Below are 25,531 nucleotides of genomic sequence, written 5' to 3'. Positions count from 1 at the left end.
TAAACCTAAGTACGGGGTCCTAGAAAAATACAGCTTTTCGGGCAGGAGAGATAGCATGAAGGTAGGGTGTTTGCCTTGCATGCAGAAGGACAGTGGTTCGAATTCTGGCATCCCATATGGTCCCCCGTGCCTGCCAGGGACGATTTCTGAGCGCAGAGTCAGGAATAGCCCCTGAGCACTGCCGGGTGTGACCCCAAAACCAAATATATATACATGTACATAAATATATATGTATATATGTATTTATATATACACACACATTATATATATATATATATATATATATATATATATATATATATATAGCTTTTCGTTCCGGAGGCTTCAAAAGGGGATCAGAGCTTCCTTGCAGAACTCGGGGTTCCTCAATGGGAAGAAATGAGGACACTGGAGATTTTGACAGCCCTTCTAGGTCTAGGCCGATTCCTAAAAAGCCTTGGCCGGGTGGGTGGTGGGGACCGGGGGCCCCCCGCAGCCAAGCCAAGAGGGACGTCCCTTGCACCCCGACATCTCTCTCCGGGCTTGCAGGCCGCGTGGGGCAGCGGGCGCGCGTGTCCCGGGCCCGCCTCCCGGGGTGTGGGCCTGGGCGGGGCCTGGGCCTGGAACCCCGCCCCGCTGACCCGGCCTCTCGCTCTCGCTCGCTCGCTCGTCGCTCTCGGCTGCAGCCCGGCGTGCGGGGCACGGCCGGCGCCATGTCGGGCCCGTTCGAGCTGTCGGTGCAGGACCTCAACGACCTGCTGTCGGACGGCAGCGGCTGCTACAGCCTCCCGAGCCAGCCGTGCAACGAGGTCACCCCCAGGATCTACGTGGGCAACGCGTGAGTCGCCCCGGGGCGCCCCTTCCCCAGAGGTTGAGGTGCAGGCCGGGCGGAGGGAGCGGGGTCCGGTCATCTGGAGCATCGAAGGGCTTGGACCCGCAAGGTCGTTCCTTCGCCAGCCGCTAGGGGCACTCAGGATCCCCCTCCCCAACCCCAAGCCGCCTCCGACTCTTTAGGGGGTCTCGGAGTAGGGTCGGAGCCGCCAGGCTCATTGAACAGGTGGCTCCTGGGCTCCGCGGGTCACATGACAGCGGCCCGTGACCTCCGCAGTGGGGTCATCTCCGTGGCAACGGGCTGACGTCACCGGCGTGGACCGCGCGGGCGGCGTGGTGTGTGCGCAGGCGCAGAAAGTGTTAGGGGGCTTTAAATACGGGTCCAGGAACCCGGCTCTCTCTCTTTTGCACATAACTTTGGCCCCCAACATCTAGATAGGGTTGGACTTTCATTGAGGAATTTCGGAAGGTTCTGTGCTGCCCTTCCCAGAAAAGGTTCCTCTCCTACTTGCCCCCCTCCCCTGCACCCCAGAAAATGTGTTTTGTTCTCCATCACTTTGGATATTTTTTTCTGATCTGTTAGTCATCGTGCTAGCACAGCTTTCTCAGGGGCAGGAGAAAAATCAGTGGTCACGATGGTCCTGAAGTACCAGAGATAAAGCAGAAGTGTTTATTGCTGTGTGGCTCTGTGTGTCATGGTGTGGATTTTCCTGAGACCCCAATTATCAAAACCCTCAGCTAAGCTGTGGGCTCAGTGATCTTGTGTTGGAGACCCAGATTTACCCAACCTTCTCTCATTGTACACAGGACATGTTAGAGACAGGGTCAGTATTTCTACGCGGCCCTGAGTTAGGTTTGTGTCTGTATACCCTACCCTGGGTTAGGATCTGCTTCCCCTGCAAAGAACTGCCACAAGTTGGGGGTTCTCTACACAGCAGGCCCGCTCCAAGCTCCCCGTGGGGAAGCCGCCTCCACTCCACCCTCCCCCATCAGATCAGGCACTGAACTCTGCATTTGAGCCCTGATGGACCATGGTGCTGTTGCTGTGGAATGTTATTGTCCCATCTGTGTAAGAAAAGGAAGAGGGTGATGCAAAAGTTAATACAGTTTTCATCAGCTTTTGCTCCACAGTCAAGCAGTAGCATGAGAAGAAATCCACAGTCCCTGCCCAAGGCCCCATGACTGCCTAAAAATGTGCCTGATTCTCTCTAGCAACCAGGCAGAGCAGCCCAGCACCCTCCCAAACCCTGCTTTGGGCATTTGTGCAGGTGTCCTTGCACAGGGAAACCAGGTTTGTGACAGCCAGAGTGGCGAATGCTGTGACAGATTTGCCCTCTAAGCAGATATGACCTTGACTGCCTGAGGCATATTTGGGCATTCAGTATGGCGTATAGACCGACCACCTGGCACCCCTCAGCTCTCAGAACACCCCCAATCCTATTTCCCATTTCTTTTCTTCTTTTTTTTTTTTCGGGCCACACCCGTTTGATGCTCAGGGGTTACTCCTGGTTAACCACTCAGATATTGCCCCTGGCTTGGGGGGACCTTATGGGATGCTGGGGGATCCAACCGCGGTTGCGATCTTTCCTTGGCTAGCGCTTGCAAGGCAGACACCTTACTTCTAGCGCCACCTCGCCGGCCCCTATTTCCCATTTCTTTGCACTGACTTGAGGTCTCATATCTCTGGTTGTGATGCTTATACCCTACATTGCATTGCTCATGTACTTGGATACTGTGCTTGTGTGCTTGTGGGACACACACACACACACACACACACACACACACACCTGCTGCAGTGAGCCACAGACTGTCCACGTTGTTGTGGTACCTGGACACACACACACACACACACACACACACACACACACACACACACACACACCTACACCTGCTGCAGTGAGCCACAGACTGTCCACGTTGTGGTACCTGGAGTCCCAGGACAGTAGATCTGCTGGGACCATGATGAACACATGTGGGCAGCACCCAGGATCAAACTTGCAGCTTCCCACTTTTAAGGCCCTTTATGCCTTCGAGCTACCCATAGGCCCACTGGGATCTCCTTAACAAATTCAGGCCTCCCAGGGCCAAGAGGAGGCTGTAGGAGCCACATTTTCTGGGTCTCGGGCTTTGCAGTTAGATGGGCATGTGTGTGGAGTGGGGAGGAAGATGGTGTGAGGCCAGGGGTCCTGAGAAAGATGGCCACTCCCAGGCGGCTTCCCTTCCTCCTGCTGTGCTTTCAGTAGTGTGAGCTCCCTTCTTTCTTCTTCATAGGCAGAAGGGATCATGTAAGAAGGCGTGTGGTCAAGTCGAAACTGCAGTTTGAATGGGGATGTTGTTGGAGAATGAAATAAAGACGCCCTTTGACTATTTGGGGTGTTTTGTAATCTCACCCTCCCATAGCTGCCACTGGTTCCTGGTTCCAAATGCTAACTCATCCCAGCATGTTTCCTATACATGCTAATGGGCTGGCCTGAGAAGGTTCCTCCTGGGGTGGATTTGGAGCAGGAGAGAGGGGACTGTGGAGCTTTTTAATCCAAGGATAGAGGCTGCCTGGAAGGTGCCAGTCCCAGTTTTCCTTTCCCAGTGTCCACCCTGTGTCAGGTCCTTGTGGCTCTCTAGGCCTGCAGCAAGTGGGTCTGCCATCCAGAAGCACATCTGCATGAGTAAAGACTGGCACTAATCCTGGCACTGGGCTACACGTGGTCGCACTCATTGAATGCGTCAGTCACCTGCTTTTTGCTCACTGTCAGATCTAACCCAAGGAGCCCATTTTAAGAGGGGAACACTGAGTCAAAGAAAAAGGAATTGATGGCCAGGTCTGTGACATGGCTGGTTCCAGAGTAGATATGGGGCTGCTGGACTATTGTTCCACCACTAGGTAGGATTTGGGGGCCAGAGAAATAAAGGGTGGAAGGTCAGAGGGTGGGGAAATGGGGGTGGCATCTGTGGAAAGGTGGAGACAAGCAGTTCAGGCCCAAAAAACAGGTTACATGGGGCTACCAGGGAGCGATGGGGGAGGGACCATCAGGTGGGGGTTAGGGGGAACCAGAGCTATGAAGCTCCCTTTTTGGGCTACTAGCTGGGAAGCTAATTGTCCCTGCTTGTGGTCCCCTGTCTAGGTCTGTGGCTCAGGACATCCCAATGCTGCAGAAGCTAGGCATCACCCATGTCCTGAACGCCGCCGAGGGCAGGTCCTTCATGCATGTCAATACCAGTGCCAGCTTTTACAAGGATTCGGGCATCACCTACCTGGGCATCAAGGCCAATGATACGCAGGAGTTCAACCTTAGCGCCTTCTTCGAAAAGGCCGCAGACTTCATCGACCAAGCCTTGGCTCAAAAGAACGGTAAGAGGGGCTGGAGCGGTGGTGCATCTATAGACAGCTGACCTTGAATGGACCGCAGTTTGATCCCCTGGTGTCCCATATGGTCCCCCAAGCCAGGGGCAAGTTCTGAGCACATAGCCAGGAGTAACCCCTGAGCATCACCAGGTGTGGCCCAAAAACCAAAAAAAAAAAAAAAAAAAAAAAAAAAAGAATGGTAAGAGCCTGGACTTGGGGATCTGGGGGAGGCAGCAGCTATGGGGCTGTTCCTAGAGCAAAACCCACACAGGCCTCTGGCAAATCTGTGGTCCTTATCTCCTATGGGATGAGAGAAGCTGGCTGGGAAGCTTTAAGGCCCTACAGGCTTCTGGGGTTTACTACTGCACTTGGCTTTCCCTGGGGGGTCCGTTTCCTCCTTTCAGATGGCTTTAGTAAAGCAGGTTCTGGTGTTTGCCTCTCTTTCCTCTCTCCCCTCTCCCCTTTTCTTTCTCCCTTCTTCCTTTTCTCCACTTCCCACTCCTCTCTCCTTCTGCCCCTCTCCCCTTCCTCTATCCTGGGCTCTGGCCCTCAGGTTGCCAAGATAGCTGCAGCAGATCCAGCCCTCAAATCATAACAGGACCAAAGACAGCATACGATGAAGCAGCCACCTGCTTCTGTTACTTATTTTGAGTGCACAGATGTCCTCAGTGGAGTTCCCCTCCACTCCTCAGGGCTAGAATTGGGTTCCACAAATACTTGGCAGGGAAAACAGGGCAGCCGCTTGCTTTGGCCAGGTGTCAGCTAACCAGGGTTCATGTCAGTTGCTTCCTGCAGCTCCCAAACCAAAGGCAAGAGACCGAGGCAGAACTGGTGCTGGATAGAAATCCTAGAAGGTCAGAGGGCAGCGTCAGCCTCTTGCCCTTTCTGCTTTTAGCTTGTTTTATTTTTTTTCCCTGATCGACTCCCTTTACCATCTGGGGAAGCCTGTTCAGCCTTGCCCTGCTGACTGCATCCTGTATGTGCTAGACCCATGCCAGCAGCTGGTCTGCTGGGAGGGTTCTAGAAAGGGGATTCTCGGTGCTGGCCTTGTTGCATTGAGGCCCTGAAGGAAAGTTTGATGGGAATCTGCAGGCTGCCCTCAAAGCATCCTTCTTCATTTCTCAGGCATCATCCCCTGCACTCTGGCACCCTTAAGCTGCTGTGGTGGTGAGAATAGGGTTTCAGAAAGGGGCATGGAGTTTGCTCTCCTCGCATCTCACTGGTTCATCCACTCAGGAGTCTCTGGGCTCTCTGACTTCTTCATTCCTCTTTGGCTGTAGCCCTTCTGGACTCCCTTGTCAGTCTGGAAAGCCCAACCCAGTCCTCTGGCAGATGATACCTTGAACTTATGTGCAGGGACAATGGCCTCATTTCCACCAGGCTGGGCCTGGTGTATCTCTTATCTGTTTCCCACGTCCTGCTGTGACCTTGAGCAACCAGCTGGCCTGCTGCCGAGGATGAGCGAGTGACAAAAATGAATTATATGGGCTCGAGGTCCCAGAGGAGGTGTCCTTCTGACTGACTGGCCTCAGGAGCTGGCAGGGATACATTGGCCTCTGCAACGTGTGGGCTCAATAGCCAGAGATCCTTTACTTAAGGAGGAGTAAGGAGCCTGGACCCAGTGGAGGATAAACCAGCCCTGCTATTAGAGTGCTTTCTTTGGGATATTCCTGGGAGTCCCAGGCATAACTGACTCAGCACAAGGACAAAGGAGCACGTCCAGACCAGACCCAGCTCAAGAACAGAGCTTGTGGGGCTGGGGCCATAGGAAAGAGGGCATTTGCTTTGCACATGTCTAACTCAGGTTTGATTCCCGGCGCCTTATATGGCCAGCCAGGGCTGATTCCTAAGTGTAGAGCCAGAATTAAGCCCTGGTATCAGCAGGGTGTGGCCCTAAAATAAAACAAAAAAACAATGTTCAAAACATGAGCATCTCTAGGGCCAGAGCCATAGGACAGCGGGGAGGGCATTTGCCTTGCACAGGGCCAACCCTCACTCAATCCCCAGCATTCTATATGCTCTCCCAAGCCCACTAGAAGTGATCCCTGAATGCAGAACCAGGAGTAACCCCTGATCAGGCACTGCGTGGTGTGGCCCGAAACTGAAACCTTTAACAGTCTTGTCCCCTCACTCCCAAAGTCACTGTGCTTTCCTCCCTGTCTCCTGCCCCCTACTGCCCAGCGGTGACTGGCCACCTGGCCAGCTTTGATCTGGAGAACATCTTCTTCCCTACATGTGGGACACTTGTTTCAGTAAGTCTTCAATTGCCTGTTAGTTTAGTTTTTCTTTTTCTGGTCCATGTGGGGTTCTGCAAGTCTGGGGTTCCTGCTCTTAGGCACAGTCTGGTCCACTGCTGCCTGCCCCTCACAGGCCCACAAATGCTTTGCCGTTGGAACTCCTATGTTCAACTGGAACAGAGGCAGCGCTTCATTTCCCAAAGTGGGGTGCCAGTTTGCACCTCTAGACAGAGGAGGAAAACATGTGATGGGGCACTACCCCACCTCCTTTTTGGCTTGTCAGCCTCTGCCTTGTCCATGCCAGCTCACTGTGACCCTCTTGTTCCTTACAGGCCGAGTGCTTGTTCACTGCCGCGAAGGGTATAGCCGCTCCCCGACTCTGGTCATCGCGTACCTCATGATGCGCCAGAAGATGGACGTCAAATCCGCCCTGAGCATTGTCAGACAGAACCGGGAGATTGGCCCCAATGACGGTTTCCTGGCCCAGCTCTGCCAACTCAACGACAGACTCGCCAAGGAGGGGAAAGTCAAACTCTAGGGTGCCCTCTCCCACTGCCTCTTCTCAGGATGGCACATAGGGTGGGGTTCCTGAGGGGGGTGGAGGGGAAAGAATCTCAAGCCGCCATATTTAGGAAACACTGCACCCCACTCCTGGCCTCACCAGGCACTTTCCATAAACCTGTCCCAACACCACCCTGGCCCACCATCCCCAGGAACGTAGCAGTAGGCTGGCCGAGGCAGACACATGCTTGCTGCCAGCTGTGACGTTGCTCCCTTTGGATGGCCGGTCACATGCATGCCTCTTTTCACCATCCTCATAGGAGGTCTGTGGGAGGGGAGGGCCCAAGATGTCCACAGGGCCTCACCCCACACCTTTTGCCATGGCCTCCCCAACCCATCCTTCCTCACTGCCACCCTTCCGTTCTCTCAAGGGGACCATGTCATCTGGGCCCCATAAAGGAACTATGCAAATGCAGGCTCCTCGCTCTATACCATGTCTGTCTCCCCCACACCTGCTCCCGGCCACCCACACCTGGCCCACAGGTTGAGGCAGGCCGTGAGGTATGGGGGCAGCTGCCAGTTGGTGGTAGAAAATTTCCCCAGGAGACCTCAACGGGATTCCTTTGGGCTTAGACTCTGCCCAGAGGACCCTTTGAAATCCTCCAGTTTCAAGCCCTGAATGTGTGAAGCATTGAGTGCAGAACCCTCTGGGATATCGCCCTCGGACCTCTCTCAGTGGTGTGTTGTGTCAGCAGAGCAATGCCTGGGCGATGGGTTTCTTTTTCTTTTTTTTTTTTTTTTTAGAAAAACAGGGTGTCCAAGTCCGGCCTATTTAAAAACCCCACCATTTGGAGTGCTACCAGGTTTTTGTCTTGAATGACAATGTTGGTGAGTGCAGCCCCTCTGCCGTCTGCTCTTTGCCTCATTTGCTATTCCCAGACCTGAGGGTGGAAGCAGGCTGGTGGCAGCATGTATGCGTGGGTGTGTGTCTCACTGTGGGCGTGTGTCTTAGTGTGAATGTGTGTCTCAGGAGAAGCCTAGCCATGCTCAGGGAGGCCTCTGGTTCTCCAGTGCCTGGAAGGTTCTTGGGGCCTGGGAGCAAAAGTGGCCGCACCACATAGTCCCTCATGGCAGAGCTTCTATACGGAGGCCTGCTTGTGAGAATAAAGGACCGGAAGCCATCACCTGCAGGAGTGCTTCCAGATGGGTTGGAAGGAGCCAGCTTGCAGAAATGGGGGCCCTCGTGCACTACCAGGGTACTGGAGGCTTGTGTGGAATAGTTTTCCGGGGTCCTGGTCGGGCAAGGGGATGAGGGACTGTCACTTTAGGTCCCTTGTCAGGAGACGCTTAGCACGCCAGCACCTTATACACTCACGTCTGGTAAAAGTTTATAGTATTAGCCCTTTCTCCTCTTCCTTCCTTCCTTCTTCTTTCCCCTCCCAGCCTCTCTCTACCAGGGGTCTCAAACTCAATTTACCTGGGGCCGCAGGAGGCAAAGTCAGTAGTAAGCCTTGAACATTGAAGTGTGTGTGTGTGTGTGTGTGTGTGTGTGTGTGTGTGTGTGTGTGTGTGTGTGAACCAAACAACTAAAACAAATATTCCTCTAGGGCAGGGCCACAAAATGTTGTACGGAGGGCCGTTTGCGGCCCATGGGCCGCAAGTTTGAGACCCTTGCAACCCCTTTTCTTCTCCCCTTCCCCTTCTCTCCCCTCCTTTCCCCCTCTCTTTTTCCCCATCCCTTCTATTTCCCTCTTTTCTACCCCTCCCTTCCATGAGGGCTTCTTTTCTTCCCCTCCCTTCTCCTTTAAACCCTTTTTTTTTTTTTGAGCATCCTTAATCTGCAAGATTGTTGTTTTGGTGGGTGCATCTAGCTCCCAGAACCTTAAGTTTATGCTTGGGTTCATTTGCAATGAGTCCCCAAATGAAGTACCAGGCACTTTTGTGGATCACTGGAATACAGTGTTAAATTGCGTTCACCCCGTCCAGGCAGGGAATGTGCCTTTCCCAGAGCAGGCTCTTTTTCTAGGAACCCCGGCTGCCCGTTGGGTACCTTACATGGCCGTCTTCAAACCTGAGCATCTTGGGATATGTGGGAGTGATAGGACAGCAGGGAGGGCATTTGTCTTGCATGCAGCTGACCTGGGTTTGATCTCTGGCACTCCATATTGTCCCCCAAGCACTGCCTAAGTGCAGAGCCAGAAAGAACCCCTGAGCACTAATGGGTGTGACCCAAAAACCAAAAAAAAAAAAAAAAAAAAAAAAAGAAAGAAAGAAAACCGAGTACCTCACAGTGGCCAATAATCCTCCCCTTAATCTTGACTTGATTCATATACTTTTCTTTTAGATACAGTGTAAGGGCGCAATCTCCACTCAAACCCCCTGGTACCACATGTATTTTGTGTACCTCCAGGTGTTGCTCCTGAGCACAGAGCTAGGAACAACCCCTGGGTGCTGATGGACATAGCCCAAAGCCCCAAGATGGATCTTTGGGCTGGAGAGGAGGTTCAACAGGCCTGAGTGTAGCCTTTGCACACGGATAGCCTGAGTTTAATTTTCAGCACTTTGTGGTTCCCCAGACATCTTAGGAGGGGCTCAGTCACAGAGCTTGAAGTAGCTACTGTACTATGCTGTGTGTGATCCCCAAAACAAAAAGGAATAGAGCTTCAGAGGTTCAGAGTGAGCAAAGGTCAGCCAGCTCCCAGGCTTCTTTAAGGGAGAAATTTCAGGGCTGCAATTCTCTAAAGTTGACTTCTTCCCTTTCACCTCTCTGTCTCGCTGTCTCTCTCTGTGTCTCTGTCTCTGTCTCTCTCTCTCCTCCCTCCTCCCTCCTCTTTTCCCCTCTCTTTCCCCTCTCTTTCCCCCATTACCCCCCCATTTCTAACACACACATATCTGCATCCTGTGACGGGGCAGTTAGCACAAACCCATCCTTGCCCCAAAGGAGACAGAGTCCCCAGTATTCCATGAGATTTTGCTCCTAGATTTTTCTTTTTTTCTTCTTTTGTTAAAGTCAAATTTGATAATGTAGAAGATCATGGAAATAGAAACAGCATAGCTTTCTCCCCCTGGGAAAATGGTGGGGGTAGGATCTCAGGGCACCCATTTCCCCTTCCCCCGAACCTTTGATTATTAGAATTCCCATCCAAGTCCCCCCTACCCCAATACAGAATGAGAGCTCCAAGCAGTTTTCTGTCGCATGCTAAAGCAATGGTAAACACCTTTCCTCAGGGCCAGTCTGTTTCTCTCATGGACTTATCCTGAGAGCAGAAACCAGCCACAAGACCCAGGGGCCCGTACGAAGACCTTTCAGGTACCCTTTGGCTCTGATATTCCAGTAGAAATTGAAAGCCACTTAGAAATTAAAGGGTGTGCGTAATACTATGATGACCAGCAGGTGGCACTGCGCCTCGGGAATGAATGCTTGGAAAAAGAACGTTGGTGCCTTCTGTGACCGGAGTTCATCGTCAGGATGAACTGTTTTCAGGGAAGATACGAATTTATAGTATGAGCTGCACTGGTGGGAAAATGTCTCTGTCATGAAACATCATTGGCAATAAAGAGCCAACAATGATGATCCTTTCAAGTACAGATCTTGTCAACTTGGGCTGGAGAGACAGTACAGTGGGTAGGGCATTTGTCTGGTACACAGCCAACCCTGGCACCCCCATATGGTCCCCAAAACTTGATGTCAAGAGTGATCCCTGAGTGGAGCCAGGCGTAAGCCCTGAGCACTGCCAACTGTGGCCCCAAAACAGCAACAACAAGAAAAAGATTTTGACTAGTTGAAACGTTTGAGAAAGCTGATTGGTTGGAAGTATAATGTGTCAATTTTTTTCGGTGACTTGATTGAATCTTCTGAACAAAGGTGGAAATATCCATGAAGTTTAAAATAAAGAATGTTAAAATACTAAAACTGTAACCAAAAATAAATATCTTACTGCAAAACAAAGTCGTCTTTTTTTGGGTCCTCATTACAATTGATTTCTTTGTATTTTTTTTATTTGTTTGTTTAGCTTTATGCTTACATTTTGTTTTGTTTTGTTTTTGTTTTGGGGCCACTCCCGGCAGTGCTCATGGGTTACTCCTGGCTGTCTGCTCAGAAATAGCTCCTGGCAGGCACGGGGGACCATATGGGACACCGGGATTCGAACCAACCACCTTTGGTTCTGGATCGGCTGCTTGCAAGGCAAACACTGCTGTGCTATCTCTCCGGGCCCTATGCTTACTTTTTTTTTTTTTTTTTTTGGTTTTTGGGCCACACCCGGTAACGCTCAGGGGTTACTCCTGGCTATGCACTCAGAAGTCGCTCCTGGCTTGGGGGGACCATATGGGACGCCCGGGGGATCGAACCTCGGTCCGTCCGAGGCTAGCTCAGGCAAGGCAGGCACCTTACCTTTTAGCACCACCGCCCGGCCCCCTTATGCTTACATTTTTAAACTTTTTTTTTTTTTTTTTTGGGTCACACCAGACAGCACTCGGGTTACTCTTGGCTGTGTGCTCAGAAGTCACACCTAGCAGTCACGGGGGACCATATGGAATGCTGGGACTCAAACCACTGTCCATCCTGGATCAGCTGTGTGCAAGACAAACACCCTACCACTGTGTTATCCTCTCTGCTCCCCTCAACTTATTATTTTTTTAAATAGAGGTCTCCCTAATGGTGCTGAGAGGTGCACTCTCCTATACTTTAGCTCTCCTTCCCTTTGGCCTCCGGAAGCTGCTGGATGAACAAGTTGGGTGGTTTCTGCCCACGCTGGACGCTGAACTTCCCAGAGTACATGAGTGGCTCTCACTGCTGGTGACAATGGTGACCTTCCAACACTAGGGGGAGCAAAGGCTGTTTTAAGAAATCAACCTATAGGAGCTGGAGAGGTGGCACTAGAGGTAAGGCATCTGCCTTGCCAAGCGCTAACCTAGTATGGACTGCGGTTCGATGTCCCCCGGCGTCCCATATGGTCCCCCAAGCCAGGGCAATCTCTGAGCGCAAAGCCAGAGTAAGCCCGCTTAGCGTCAAATGAGTGTGGCCCAAAAAAACCGAAAGGAGGAAAAAAAAATCAACCTATAGAGAGTCCTGGTTCCTGAACTTAGAATGTAGATATAACGTACACTAACAACTCATGACAATGGTAATGAGTGAGAAAAATAGAATGTTTATCTTGATTACAGGCAGGGTGGTGGGGGAGAAGGGAGGGGAGGTGGGGGGCAATTGGTGTGGGAAGATTGCACTAGTGAAGGGGGGGTGTTCTTTTTATGACAAAGGTCAACTACAAACATGTTTGTAATCATGATGTAAATAATGGTATTAAAGAAATAGACAAGGGGCTGAGAGCTAAAAGGAATGATGGCTTTGGCGATTTCCCACTACTCCAGTCCTGAGGTCCTGAGGAGTCAGATGATCAGAATTTTACTTCCCCAGTTCTGAGCGTCCTTAAAGTTTGGTCCAAACATTATATTTTCCCGAGAAGATTCCAGGTCTTTATTTCACCTTCCCCCGACCCCCCCCCCCCCACAGCCTGGGGCATAGAGAGCCAAGTTAATGGATTTGGCTTGCATGTGTCTGACCCTGGCTCACTCTTTGGCACCATGTGTTAGCCCTTACGCTAACCTCCAGAGTAGCCCCACATCCTTGGGGATGTGAGCCTTTGCCATTATGACCCGGTTGGCAGAGAATCACTGGTGTGGCCCAGAACCCCTGAGCAACTGTGTGGAAACCCCCCCCCCCCATAAAACTAAAGAAAAAAAGCAATTAAGATCAGAGATAGTATGAAGGTTTCCCAATTTAGGTTCAATCCCAGCATCACTTGGCTGGCCCGAGTCTCACCAGTTTGTAGTCCCCGAGAGTCGTCTGAACATCATGGGGGGTAACATCCAGTTATCCCCCAAACCAAACTGCAAAGCCCTGTGCAGCACCTCATTTTCAGACCCTTTCACTGAGAAATGCAGTGGGGGCCCTGGCCTTCCGAGCACTGCCTGGGAGGACACCCCACAAAACCAGCAGGCCCACATTGGTAGCCTTGTGAGACACCCCTAATAGGATGATGCCACTCCAGAATGTACCTCATCCTTCCATGGGGACCTTATTAGTTTTTTCCTCTTCCTCCTCCTCCTTATTCTTCCTAACCCATGAAAAGCTTCTTAAAAGTTGGGGTCAGTGGGCCCGGAGAGATGGCACAGCGGTTGTTTGCCTTGCAAGCAGCCAATCCAGGACCTAAGGTGGTTGGTTCGAATCCCGGTGTCCCATATGGTCCCCCGTGCCTGCCAGGAAGTGATTTCTGAGCAGACAGCCAGGAGTAACCTGAGCACCGCCAGGTGTGGCCCAAAAACCAAAAAAAAAAAAAAAAAGTTGGGGTCGTCTTATACGATACATATACAGCATGCTGAAACTTAAAACAGCTTCAGGGGCAAGTGATCCGCCCCTCTCTACCGCTGCATCCCACCCAGCTGCCAGGCGTCATCGTCATCACTCAGTTCCTCTGCTTGTCCTGATTTAATCTTTCAGGGCACACAGAGGAGCTGAGTTACTGAACGCTGCATCTCATCTAGCTGCCAGGTATGTGGCTTTCCGGTGCTCAGTTCCTCTGTTCAACTTTTTATGGGACATGGAGGAGGCACTCTGTCTCCCTCTAGCTGTCCTATTAATCACTGCACCCCAAGCAACTGCTCTTGAGGATTCCCCTCTCCCTGCTCTCAATTTGTAGATTACAATTAAAAAAAAAAATCACAGTCACTCACTACAAATGACAAATGTAAAATGTAAAATGATTGTTGGCACTCCAAAGTCTAGGTTTTATTAACGATACTGTTAACCTTTGAGAGTTCTACTCTTTTTCTCTTACGTTTTTAAATTTCCATTTGGTGTGCATTAAAAGGAAGGTAGTTCTTATATGGGTGAATATAGTCTAAACCTTAATATTTAACAGGAAAAGCAAGGGTCCTCATATACACCTGAAAAATATGGTATTTTAAAAACTTTATTGATTAATTGATTGATTTGTTGTTTTTTGGACCACACTCAGCAGTGCTCAGGGGGTTACTCCTGTCTCTGCACTTAGAAATCGCCCCTGGCAGGCTGGGGGACATATGAGATGCTGGAAATCAAGGTGAGTCCCTACCAGGTCAAACCTTATTAAGTAGTGGTGTCATGGCAGTCTTGAGGAAAAAGATCACTGGGGATGACTGGTGTCCAATAAAAAGGAGGAATCAGGCCACGGGTGTGCATGTAAGGGGCAGCAGACTTGGTGAAATGCAGGAGCAGGCCAGCAAGCCAGACGCCAGGGTCAGAGGCGAGGAGAGAACAACTCTTCCCTGCTCTCAGGCCTCACCTCACCCCCACCACACACCCTTGATCTTGAAGCATCCAGAGCAGACAGTGAAAGCTTAATTTTTTGGAGCCTACCCTGAAATGCTGAAGCCACCAAGATTATCTATACTTGACCATGCTTGGGAAGCCACAAAGTCATAGGAATTCAATCCAGGGCCCTGAGGGTCAAGCATGAGCTCCAGTCCTTTGAATCATCTGTCTCCCCAGCCTTGGAATACATTCCCTGAAGTTGAACCCTGACAGCTAATCTGTAATGCTGGGGAGACCCACGCCTTTCTCGGTTCCTTGGAGAAACCCCATAACCCAGGCAAACTGTTCACCCTCGTACCCAACTTGCACTTCTGGAAACAAGCCTCAACTGGCTTCTGTTTTTGTTTTGGGGACACACTTAGTAGTCTCAGGGATTACTCCTGGCTCTATGCTAAGAGATCACTCCAATCAGGAACTTGGGACCATATGGGGTGCTTGGAGATTGAACCCAGGTTGAATGTGGGCAAGGCAAGCACCTTTGCTGCTGTACTATCTCTCCAGCCTAAACTAAAATACCTTGATGAGGGCCTGGGGAGATGGTTCAAAAGGTCAGAGCACATGATTTGCGTGTCCTGGAGTAGTGCTCAGTTCCCTCCCTGCCACCAGGCACTGGATGGCTGGCTCCCCCAACACCCTGTGGGAAGAAGCCCCAAGCACTGATGGGTGTGGCCCCGGAACAAGCAAACAAACAAGAATAATACATTTTCTTTGTGAAACAAGACCCGGCAATAAAAAGGAACACATTGTTGACAGGCAACAACTCAAACAAATCTCCAGGGAGCCAAGCAGAGTGAAAAGTCAATCTTGAGAGGCTGTGGACTGATTGATTCCATTTGCAGAGCACTTTTGAAATGACTAAATGATGGAAATGGAGACTAGATGGAGGGACCTGTGGTTTAGGGGTGAAGAGGGAGGGCATGGGAAGAGGTGAATCTGGTTCTGAAGGGCAAGGAAAGAGAACTCTGTGGTCAGAGAGTTGATCTGTGTCTCTATCCCTGAGGATGGATATGCAAAAGGGAAAGTTGGGAAAACCTGCATGAGCTCAGCAGGTAGCTCATCCTGGGATCAAGGTGTCCTTGGCTAGAACATGTACCATATTTGCTGGCGTATAAGACAACCAGGCATATTAGACAACCCCCTAAATTTGCAGTTAAAAACATAGGTTTTAGGCCTAATATTCACTGTATCAGTCAGAATGTTCCTGTGCTGCAACTGTATGTACTACAGTGAGCCAATCACAACAAGCAAAGGTTCAAAGGTTAGACTGTCATAGATTTCCTCTCTGACTCTGGCCAACCTGAGCAGGCTTTTTACAGTGTAGATTCGGGTCCAGAACATTGTCTAATTTGCATGCATAAAAAAGCCTGCTTGGATGGGCTGAGTCACAGAGGCGGTCCGAGCAGCCTGGCAGTAATTGGTGCAGGATCGAGTTGGAAAATTCGTTTTGTGGCAATATTCAGAACAATTTTTAGTTTAGCGGCATATTGAAACATTTTTCGGGATATACTCGGCGTATATAGACGACCCCGATTTTTGTTGACCCTTTTTTGTTTCAAAAGTCGTCTTAGACTCCAGAAAATACGGTATCTCACAGATGAGGCCTATTCTTTTATTTTTTTTTTATTTTTGGGGTTTCAACCTGACAGTGCTTATGGGTTTACTCCTGGTTCTGAGCTCAGAAGTCGCTCCCTGGCAGGCTCGGAGGACCATATAAGATGCTGGGATTCGAACCTGGGTCCATCTTGTGTTGGCCATATGCAAGGTGAATGCCTTACTGCTGTGCTATTGCTCCGGCCCTGAGACTTTGATTTTTAACCCCTGGTTATACAGCATAAATCTTCTGTGTCCCTCATATACATACTTAGCTGCCCTCAGGTCTCACTCCTGATTCTGCACTCAGGAATCATTCCTGGAGGGCTTGGGAGATCATAGGGTACCTAGGATTGATTGAGCCTGAATCTGTTATGTGCAAGGCACCTTACATTAAATAAGGGGCTCCAGCCCCTTTATTGCAATTTTAAAAGAAGAGAGAAACCCAGTGAAGAAACACAGATTTTTCCTTTATATCCTCTTTTTTAGCCCAGGCATGAAATTTAGGAGAACCTCAAACTAAAGCTGGATAAATTATTTTGGTGTGGGGCGGTTGGGGGGGGGGGGTTTTTTTGGGGCAGAGTGTCACAAATGCTTAAGGCAGCCATGCCTTAAGTGCTGGTGTCAAATTCATATTGAACATATGTACCAGCCCTTTGAACCATCTCCATGACATATTTATTTGGACAGGGATGCTCATGGAATCCTTTTTGTGAGAGAAAAAAAATGGCAAATAACCTAAACATACTCCTAGTAGAAGTTAGCTAAGAACCTAGGAAATTAACTCCAGGGAGTATTATCTAGTATTATCTAGTAATAATTAATGAAAAAATGCAATTGTAAATATATGAGATGAACGGAGTAAGCTACAAGTGAATGGGGTGGCATCCTATCAGGTTCTCTTAGCTCCCTTGTAAGAATCTGGTTTTATGTTGGCCACAGTCAATTCAATGGCTGGAGAAACACTGGAAAGGTTTAAGCCCATTGAATGCTACTTTTCCTCTTGATGGTGGTGCTGGGGATGGAACCCAGGGATTTCCTTAATGCAAGGTTGGAGCTCTACTGATGAGCTACATACCCAGCCAAATCGCCAGGATTCTTTGCCTTTTAACATTCTTTCATGTTAAATAAAATAATGAAAGCCGCTGCCTTTCCCCATCTATCCAGCAAGCGGCAGCAGAGTTCCGCGTCTGCAGCTAACGGGCCGCTGCTTCCATCTGCCGCTGCTGTTCCAGCCTCAACCCTACCAGCTCCAGGAACCCGGGCTTCGCTTCAAGGCCGCTGCCCTCTTCCAAGTCCAGGGCAAGAAGTCAGCCAGCGGTCCGGCCAAGAGAGGGTTAACAGCCCACATTCCAGAGCAAGGCACTAGGCGGTGGAGGGTCACAGACAAAGGGAGGGGTCGTGGAGCAACCCCCTTCTCCCAACACCCCCAGCTCTGTTGGGAGCGATAGATCCCCCCAACAATGGCCACAGCTGTTTTTGTCTGCCCCGAAGGAAACTGACTTAGGAAGTATGTATCAGAGCGGCCCTTCCTGCGGGGGCCTCTGTCTGGCTTGTAAAACTGTCTGAGCGGCTGCATTCATGCGGGGAGTGATGGATGATGGCAAAAAAGGAGGGACAGAGGCCACAGATGGACACCCTGCCATGCAAGTGGAGGCAGGCAGGTCTGCAGGTGGGGCATGCTGATCATTGCCCGGTGGAAATACCAAAGGGACCCAGGCCACGGCCCTCTGGGCCCTCTGCCTGTCTCCTTCTAAAGGGCCGGGCTCTAGGGAACCTCTTCAAGCAATTCTACTCTGGCAGCTTCCTCCAACCTCTTTCTTTCTTCCTTGCACCTCAGGCGTGACCCTCCGTTTCTCACCACACACAGCCTCTCCTAACCCCTGGTCCCTCCTGAGGTTCCAGGGTCCCAATAAGTAGGTCCTGAAGTTCTTGCCGTGTGATTACATCAACAGGGTTTTCCATCAAGGATGCAAAGCACTGAATGAAGAATACCATAGGCTGCTGGGAGACCAGAAACACACAAACCCACTCTAACTGCCCATGCTAAAAATGCTGGCATGGGCTTTGTAAAGAAAAGTGATCCTGTGTGCTTTATACCTCTCAGTGTCTTCGTCCCCTGGGACTTCAGCCTGTAGGGCAAAGTGAGTGTTCCAGCCAGGAAGTACCTGTCACAGGATTCCCCCAGGAGTTGTGGTGCTACTGTCCCCACGACTAGAATTCCAAGCCTTGGAACCAGTCTTGGAACTGCAGGGTCCAGAAAACCCGATTTCCAGCTGCCTGGCGCAGAGTAATGAAAAAGACTCAAGCCCAGCAATAATGCAAGCAAGTTCCGTATATTATCTGACCGGTCAGGGTCCGAAACGTACCCGTGGCAGAGTAGAGGTTTACGGACCCCAAAACCTTAAGCCAGTCTCTTTTTATACAGAATTTAGACAGGTTAATTCATTCTTATCATCAAAGCACAATCTTAAAAGAAACAGGAATGAGCACTGACATAGGAGAGCTGTGCCCGGAGTTGTGAGATAAATGTGATTTCAAATTTCAAGATTTTTGTTTGTTTGTTTGTTTGTTTTTTTGGGCCACACCCAGCGATGCTCAGGGGTTACTCCTGGCTGTCTGCTCAGAAATAGCTCTTGGCAGGCACGGGGGACCATATGGGACACTGGGATTCGAACCAACCACCTTTGGTCCTGGATCTGCTGCTTGCAAGGCAAACGCTGCTGTGCTATCTCTCCGGGCCCCAAATTTCAAGATTTTAGGGCGGTGGGCCACACTGGAGCGGGAAGCAGGGAGGCCGGGGGGCAGGGTGGCAGCATTTTCAAATCTCAAGGGCGGGTGGGTCACACAAGAGCTCGAGGGCAGGTGGGTCACACAGGGGCTCGAGGGCAGGTGGGTCACACAGGGGCTCCTAAAGCTGCAGGAAGCAGGGAGGCCGCAGGGAGGCCAGCAGGCAGGTTCTGTAACTTGGCAGATAAGGAATATGTAGGCAAGCAGTTAAAGAAAACATCTTATGATCAGTTGAAATGAAACGGGAGAGAAAAGCAACTTATGGCTGGAGTTTAATAAATTCATATCATATTTTAAAGCTTTCATTAAAAGTATGTTTTTCACTTCTTTCAGAACCAATCTTACACCTTGGAACAGTTAGCCACTGCCTTAGCCCAAGTGAGCACCATCCAGAATTTACCATGGGGTGGGGGTGTGTAGAAGGCTGACCAGGTCAGAGTAGCCAAAGCTGTGCCTCACAGAGAGTTAAGAACCGGTCAGGTATTAGTTTGGGGTTGTAGGGGTTGGAGGGATTGAACCACACCCAGCAGTGTTTGACTGCAGCATTGACTTCCCCCAAGTCACTTAAGGGTTACTTCTGGCAGTGCTCAAGGGACCTGGCCTTGCTGAGGACTGAACCTGGGGCTCCTACGTGCCAAGTCTGTGCTCCAGCTAATCTTTGAGACACCTTGAGGGACTATTTTAAAGGCTCACTGGAGGTAGCCTTTAGGGAGGTAGCCGGTAGAGAGACATTTCCTGGGACATCTGTTGTCTAGTGGCAAATGCACTTGAACTCAGAAATGGAACCAGCAGCCTCGGTGGGGCAGAGGACCAATGCAGAGCTGCAGTTTCTTTTGTAGAGCTGCTCCCAGGTTTGTTTTGAGAAGCCTGGAAGGCTGGGGAGGCGGAGATGAAGAGCCCAGCAACCATGTCACTATCTAGAAACCACAGTCGCCTGGCCTGCACGTGGGAGGTGCTGGGGAGCAGACTGGCACCGGCACACCCCCTTTCTGGGTCACCTGGGAGCACTAACTCAGACTTGGGAGTTTGGCTGTGTGAGAAGTGTTTGGGGGAGGACCCGCCTTAAGCACACCCTGTTCCCTCCCTCCCTCCCCTGGGGTGAGAGAAGCCTGGGACCAGCCCTGCCCAGCCCCAGCTCATTGGCTGGCACGAGGCAGAGGGGGGCTTTAAAAAGGCCAAAGTGTCTGGGCTGGGGACCGAGCCTGTGCTAGAGGAAGGCCAGTGGGTGCTTCTTCTGTGGCACCATGCAGCTCTCTCTTGCCCTGTGTCTCGTTTGCTTGCTGCTGCAGGCCGCCTTCCTTGGGGGGACAGGCCAAGGATGGCAAACCTTCAAGAATGATGCCACGGAAATCATCCCAGAGCTGGGCTTGTACCCAGAACCTCCGCCAGATCTGGAGAACAACAAGACCATGAACCGGGCAGAGAATGGGGGGAGGCCACCCCACCACCCCTTCGAGACCAAAGGTAGGGCTGAAGGAGAGAGGTTTTGGCAAGACGCAGGGAGCATCGGCTGGGGGAGTGCTGGGAGAGCAGTCACGGCGAGCATGGGTCAGGGCCCTGCCTGGAGGTGAGAGTGGGGCTCCAGCCAGCAGTGCCTTGGACTTGCTTGGATAGCAGGGAGCTGAGAATGGAAGAGCAGGAGTCAGGTCTGGAAGAGCAGGAGGGAGGAAGGACTCAGCCTTAGCACCAGTGCAGGGCATCTAAAGGAGGCTCCTTAGAACAGGCATGCTTGCTCTGACAGGGGTGCATTGGTGGGCAGTGCCTATAGCATCCCAGGACACCCCCCAAGAAGTAAATGGCCAGTTGGAAGGTCAAGAAACTGAGTCTCTGGGGCCAAAGTGGTAATGCAGTGGGTAGAACGTTTGCCTTGCACATGGGCGGACCTGGGTTTAATCCCTAGCATCCTATATGGTCTCCAGAGCCTGCCATGAGTGATCTCCAAGTACAGAGCCGAGAGGAAGTCCTGTGCACCTCTGAGTGTGGCCCCAAAGCAAACAAACAGAAAAAGGAAACAGACTTTAAGCTTGCAGAGTGAGAGCTGAGATTGGAGCTTGTTTCCTCCAACAGTCTGAGAATCCTGTTCTTTAGGGCTGGAAGTAGGAGCAAAACCTCTCAGAACTCTGGGGAAGGGGCACCAGGCAAGTCCCTTCAACCCCCTTCTTGCTGTGTACCAAGAGCTGACCCTGGAGGAGCCCTAGCTACAAATGAGGTTCTTATTTTGGTTTTGGTTCTTATTTGGGTTTTGCGCCACATCCGATGGCGCTCAGAGGTTACACCTCTGTCTGTGTCAGAAATTACTCCTGGTGGTGCTCGGGGGACCATATGGGATGCTGGGGATCAAACCTGGGTCTGCCATGTGTGAGGCAAATGCCCTATCCGCTGCGCTATCACTTTCATCTCTGCAACTGAGCTTCTTATCAGGGTGGTGTGGCATGGAGGGAGTGCCCCTGCTCTGTGCAGGGAGGGGGATGGGGGTTCTGAAGTCCACAGACTACTTTGCTTCATTCCTGGGGAGTAGGTATAGTATAGGTGGGAGAGGAAGTTGCATTATGGACCCTCTCCCATGCCACATTGCGTCTCACCTGCAACTCTGCTTAGGGGCAGCCTTGTAGGAAGCTGGCAGCACCTGGGACCTTCAGAAAGAGGCCCACCCAGGCCTCGACCTCTGGCCGGGTTTCTATGGGGGCTGACCCCAAGCACCCAGTGCTCTGGACTCCCAGAAACCACAGGCCCCATGGGAGCCAACACTCAGAGAAAAGCCAGTCTCTGCAGATCCTGACCAGGTCACTATTCTAGGACACCCCACGTGCCAGCCTCCCCCATACACACACCACCCACAGCCAGGGGCAAGGTTGACTCTCCAGACCAGTGGGAACACCCCCCTGTCTCCTGGTTTTTCTGCTCCCCACTCTAGTTGTACTCAGGCTGGCACCCCCACTTCATGCTACATGGAAAATGTCCCCACAAGACTTCCTGAGGATCTACAGTATAAAGGTGACCCCCCCCCCCAACTAGGGAGACAGATAACAGTCTGCAGAATCAAGTTGGGCATAAGTGCCCCCTAGCGGCAGGTCTGTGTCACACGGACATGCCGTGAAACGAGAGACAGGCCTAGCACTGTGCTTGGTATACAGGAGGAGATGAAAACGTGCTTGGTACCACTTATGAGCTGACCCTGCAGGTTTTATTTTTATCGAGCTACAGCATTGATAATACTGTTAGTCATACTTTTCATGCCTGCATCGTGCCCACACTACATCTACCACCAGAGAATTGGCAGGATTTTGGCAGGAGGCTGGGCCCCTTCCGAAGGGAGCTGCAGTAAGAGAAAGTTCCACTGCTCCTGCAGCCTACACCCAGAGGTGCTCAGGCACACAGCATCCACCCTGGAGGGGTCTCTGAGGGGCAGTTAGGAGACCCCACGGGCAGGTGCTTCCCCTTCACTGGGCTTCAGTATCCTCAGTGACAAAGAGGGCGGGACATGGCACCTCTCGTCCCTTTCAAGTCTAAGGACTTCTCACCGTCTTCCCACCCCTTCCCTCCAGCCACTGGCCTGATTTATTACCTTCAATTAACCCTTATTCCTTTCTCCCACCCCCATCCCTCTCAGAAGGTTGCAAAAGGAATTCAGGAAAGAAGCCTGGAGTCACACAGAAGGTGTGGCTAAGTCCCTAAGAAGGCCAGACAGGAACCCTGGGGACACAGGTGATCCAAATCTAGTGACAGATAGGTGAGGAGGTCCTTCCTGTGGAGAGGAATAATGGTGACAGGGGGCTGGAGCCCTAGTCCAGTGGGTAGGGTGTTTGCCTTGCATGTAGCTGACTTGGGTTCCATCCCTCGAGCACCTCCAGGAGTGCCAGGAGTGCCAGGAGTCACCCTGAGCACAGCCAGATGTGGCCCCCAAACCAAAAACACAAAAAATATTAGTCTTTGGGGCCAGAGCAATAGCACAGCGGTAGGGCATTTGCCTTGCATGTGGCTGACCCAGGACAGATCTGGGTTCAGTTTCTGGCATCCCATATGGTACCCCGAGCCTTCCAGGAGTGATTTCTGAGTGCAGAGCCAGGAGTAATCCCTGAGCGCCACCGGGTGTGACCCAAAAAACCAAACCAAAACAAACAAACAAACAAAAAAATTAGTCCTTATTGGGTAGGGCACTTGCCTGGCATGTGGCCAACTAACCAGAACCCCATATGATCCTGGATCCCCACCAGGTGTGGTCCAGGAGCACAGAGCCTGGAGTAAAGCCCTGAGCACCACCAGATGTACCTCCCCACCCCACTGCCCCCAAAAGACAGATGTTATGATCTCATCAAATCCAGTTGCCAGCTAGGCAGCAAGCACAGAGAGGCTAAGCGACTTGCAAAGACCACACAGAGCTGCGCTTCTGCCTTGTCCGGGAGAGGGTGAGGTGGGCTGGCACCTGGAGAGAACCACAGGGTGGGCTCACTTGCACGCCTCTCTCCGCAGATGCATCCGAGTACAGCTGCCGCGAGCTGCACCTCACCCGCTACGTGACTGACGGGCCTTGTCGCAGCACCAAGCCGGTCACCGAGCTGGTGTGCTCGGGCCAGTGCGGGCCGGCGCGCCAGCTGCCCAACGCCATCGGCCGCGGCAAGTGGTGGCGCCCGAACGGGCCCGAGTTCCGTTGCATCCCCGACCGCTACCGCGCGCAGCGGGTGCAGCTGCTGTGTCCGGGGGACGCGGCGCCCCGAACCCGCAAGGTGCGCCTGGTGGCCACGTGCAAGTGCAAACGTCTCACTCGCTCCCACAACCAGTCGGAGCTCAAGGACTTCGGGCTCGACACTGTGCGGCCGCACAAGGGCCGCAAGTCACGGCCCCGGGCCCGGGGTGCCAAGGCCAACCGGGTCGAGCTGGAGAACGCCTACTAGAGGCCCCCCCGACCAGGGCAGTGGGCGCCCTGACCCCCTGGCACCCTCCAGGTTTCTGCCCACTCCCTCAGTTTCAACGTTTTTGTATTTCTTTTCAAATGCGTATCATCTGGGGAGAGGGGCTAAGAGTTAGCAGGCCCAGAGGGACCCAAACCTCTAGGGGTCTTGTCCAAGGGGCTGTTGGGAATAACAACAACAAAAAACCCTCTCCCCAACCCCCAGAGGGGTTCCCCATGGCAGGATAGGGGGGCAGGGAGTCACAGACACTGAGCCATGCAATCCTGCTCCTTTGCATCTCACTTGCCTGCAAAGTGGGTCCCACATCAGATGAGGCCATCATATCACCCTGGGGTTTCCAGCGAGCACTGGAAAGTGAGAACAGTTGGGGAAAACCGGTTAAGAAAGTTCTAGAGAATTCCAAGAGGACTCCACTTGTGATCACAGAGGACAGAGGACTGAGGTGCAGAGAGAGGGTTTCTGGTCCTGGCTCTGCCACTGACTGACTGACTTGCTGGTGACTTTGGACTGTGTTTTTTCTCTACATCTCACTTTCTGCTTTGAAAAATGGAAATGGGGAGAAGGTGCTTCTGCAAAAAAAAAAAAAAAAAAAAGGAAAAATGGAAATGGGGGCTCGAAGTAGGAATTTACTGTGAGGATAATCCCAGGGACTCCAGGCCCTTGGAAAAATGAGAAGAAAGTGGAATTCCAGCCCCGCTACCGACACTTCCAAAATGAGAGCTACTCTCCATATTGGACTTCCGAAGGTGGAAAAGGAATAGGAGAAAGTCACCCCCTCGCCCTTTTTCCCTTTTACCCATTGTCAACTTTCTGTCCTAGACCATAAGGGATCAGCTGCTGCTCGCCCCCTTCAACAAATTCTCCTGGAAAGTTGCCTCAGTGCACAGTCCCCTGTTGGGACGTGTCTACCTGATGTTTGTGGGGACCACTGTGAGGCTGCGCATCCGCTGAGAATCTGCAAAGCCTAGTCATTGCCTTCTAGACAACTTTCGGAAAATCACTTCCAGACACATCTTTACACTGTCATTTTTCATTGTCATTAAAAAAAACACACACACACACAAAAACAGAAGGACATGCCATAGGAAAGCCTGCAGGGCCGGTTGTTGTTGTGTTTTAGTTTTTGCAATCCTTTGATGTGTGGAATTCGCTCACAAGAATGAAAGTAGTGGTTTCTAAAAAAAGAGAAAAGGAAAAAAAGGGTTGTTACATATTTATTTTCTCACTTAAGTTATTTATGCAGAAGTTTTCCCCGTAGAGAAGAGCAACCTTAATTTTGCTTTGTAAGGTACCAATCTGTTCTGTCGGAAGCCAGAGGTATTGTTAATAAAGACAACGAACCATTACGGTGAAAATGTGGTCTTGGCTCTTTTTCTCCATCACAGTCTTCACTGCCCAAAGTTACAGTCTTCTCTGGCTCACTGGGGCTTAAAGCTTGGAGGCCCCAGGACTGCCTAATGGTTGCCCTCACCCCCGCCCCAATGGGTCAGGTTCTTCCTTGAAAAGTCAAGTTCAGGGGCCGGAGAGATAGCATGGAGGTAAAGCGTTTGCCTTTCATGCAGGAGGTCATCGGTTCAAATCCCGGTGTCCCATATGGTCCCCAGTGCCTGCCAGGAGCAATTTCTGAGCCTGGAGCCAGGAATAACCCCTGAGCACTGCCTGGTGTGACCCAAAAACCAAAAAAAAAAAAAAAAAAAAAAAAAGAAAAGTCAAGTTCAAGGCTGGAGAGATAGCGTGGAGGTAAGGCATTTGCCTTGCATGCAGAAGAATGGTGGCTCGAATCCCGGCATCCCATATGGTCCCCCAAGCCTGTCAGGGGCGATTTCTGAGCCTACAGCCAGAAGGAACCTTTGAGCGCTGCCGGGTGTAACCCAAAAACCAAAAAAAAAAAAAAAAAAAAAAAAAGGAAAAGAAAAGTCAAGTTCAAATTCATTGTTGCACACCTAGATTTCATTCCTCCATGGGCCATTGGGATCACCTCAACCTTGCCTTCCAATCCCCT

General features: G+C 51.3%; 2 protein-coding genes across 2 annotated transcripts; both read left to right on the top strand.

The window, feature by feature from the left end:
- The first annotated feature begins 619 nt into the window (after positions 1-619).
- DUSP3 (dual specificity phosphatase 3) lies at positions 620-7,682 on the top strand. Its single transcript, XM_049781395.1, has 3 exons — positions 620-817; positions 3,930-4,156; positions 6,720-7,682. Exons 1-3 carry the CDS (start codon positions 693-695, stop codon positions 6,923-6,925), a joined length of 558 nt encoding a protein of 185 aa, XP_049637352.1. The 5' UTR covers positions 620-692; the 3' UTR covers positions 6,926-7,682.
- A 12,181-nt stretch (positions 7,683-19,863) lies between these two features.
- SOST (sclerostin) lies at positions 19,864-23,511 on the top strand. Its single transcript, XM_049781375.1, has 2 exons — positions 19,864-20,083; positions 23,090-23,511. Exons 1-2 carry the CDS (start codon positions 19,864-19,866, stop codon positions 23,509-23,511), a joined length of 642 nt encoding a protein of 213 aa, XP_049637332.1.
- Positions 23,512-25,531: the final 2,020 nt, after the last annotated feature.

This window comes from Suncus etruscus, chromosome 1 (genome assembly GCF_024139225.1).
Source record: "Suncus etruscus isolate mSunEtr1 chromosome 1, mSunEtr1.pri.cur, whole genome shotgun sequence".
NCBI lineage: Eukaryota > Metazoa > Chordata > Mammalia > Eulipotyphla > Soricidae > Suncus > Suncus etruscus.
This window is presented reverse-complemented; position numbering and strand designations above follow the sequence as displayed.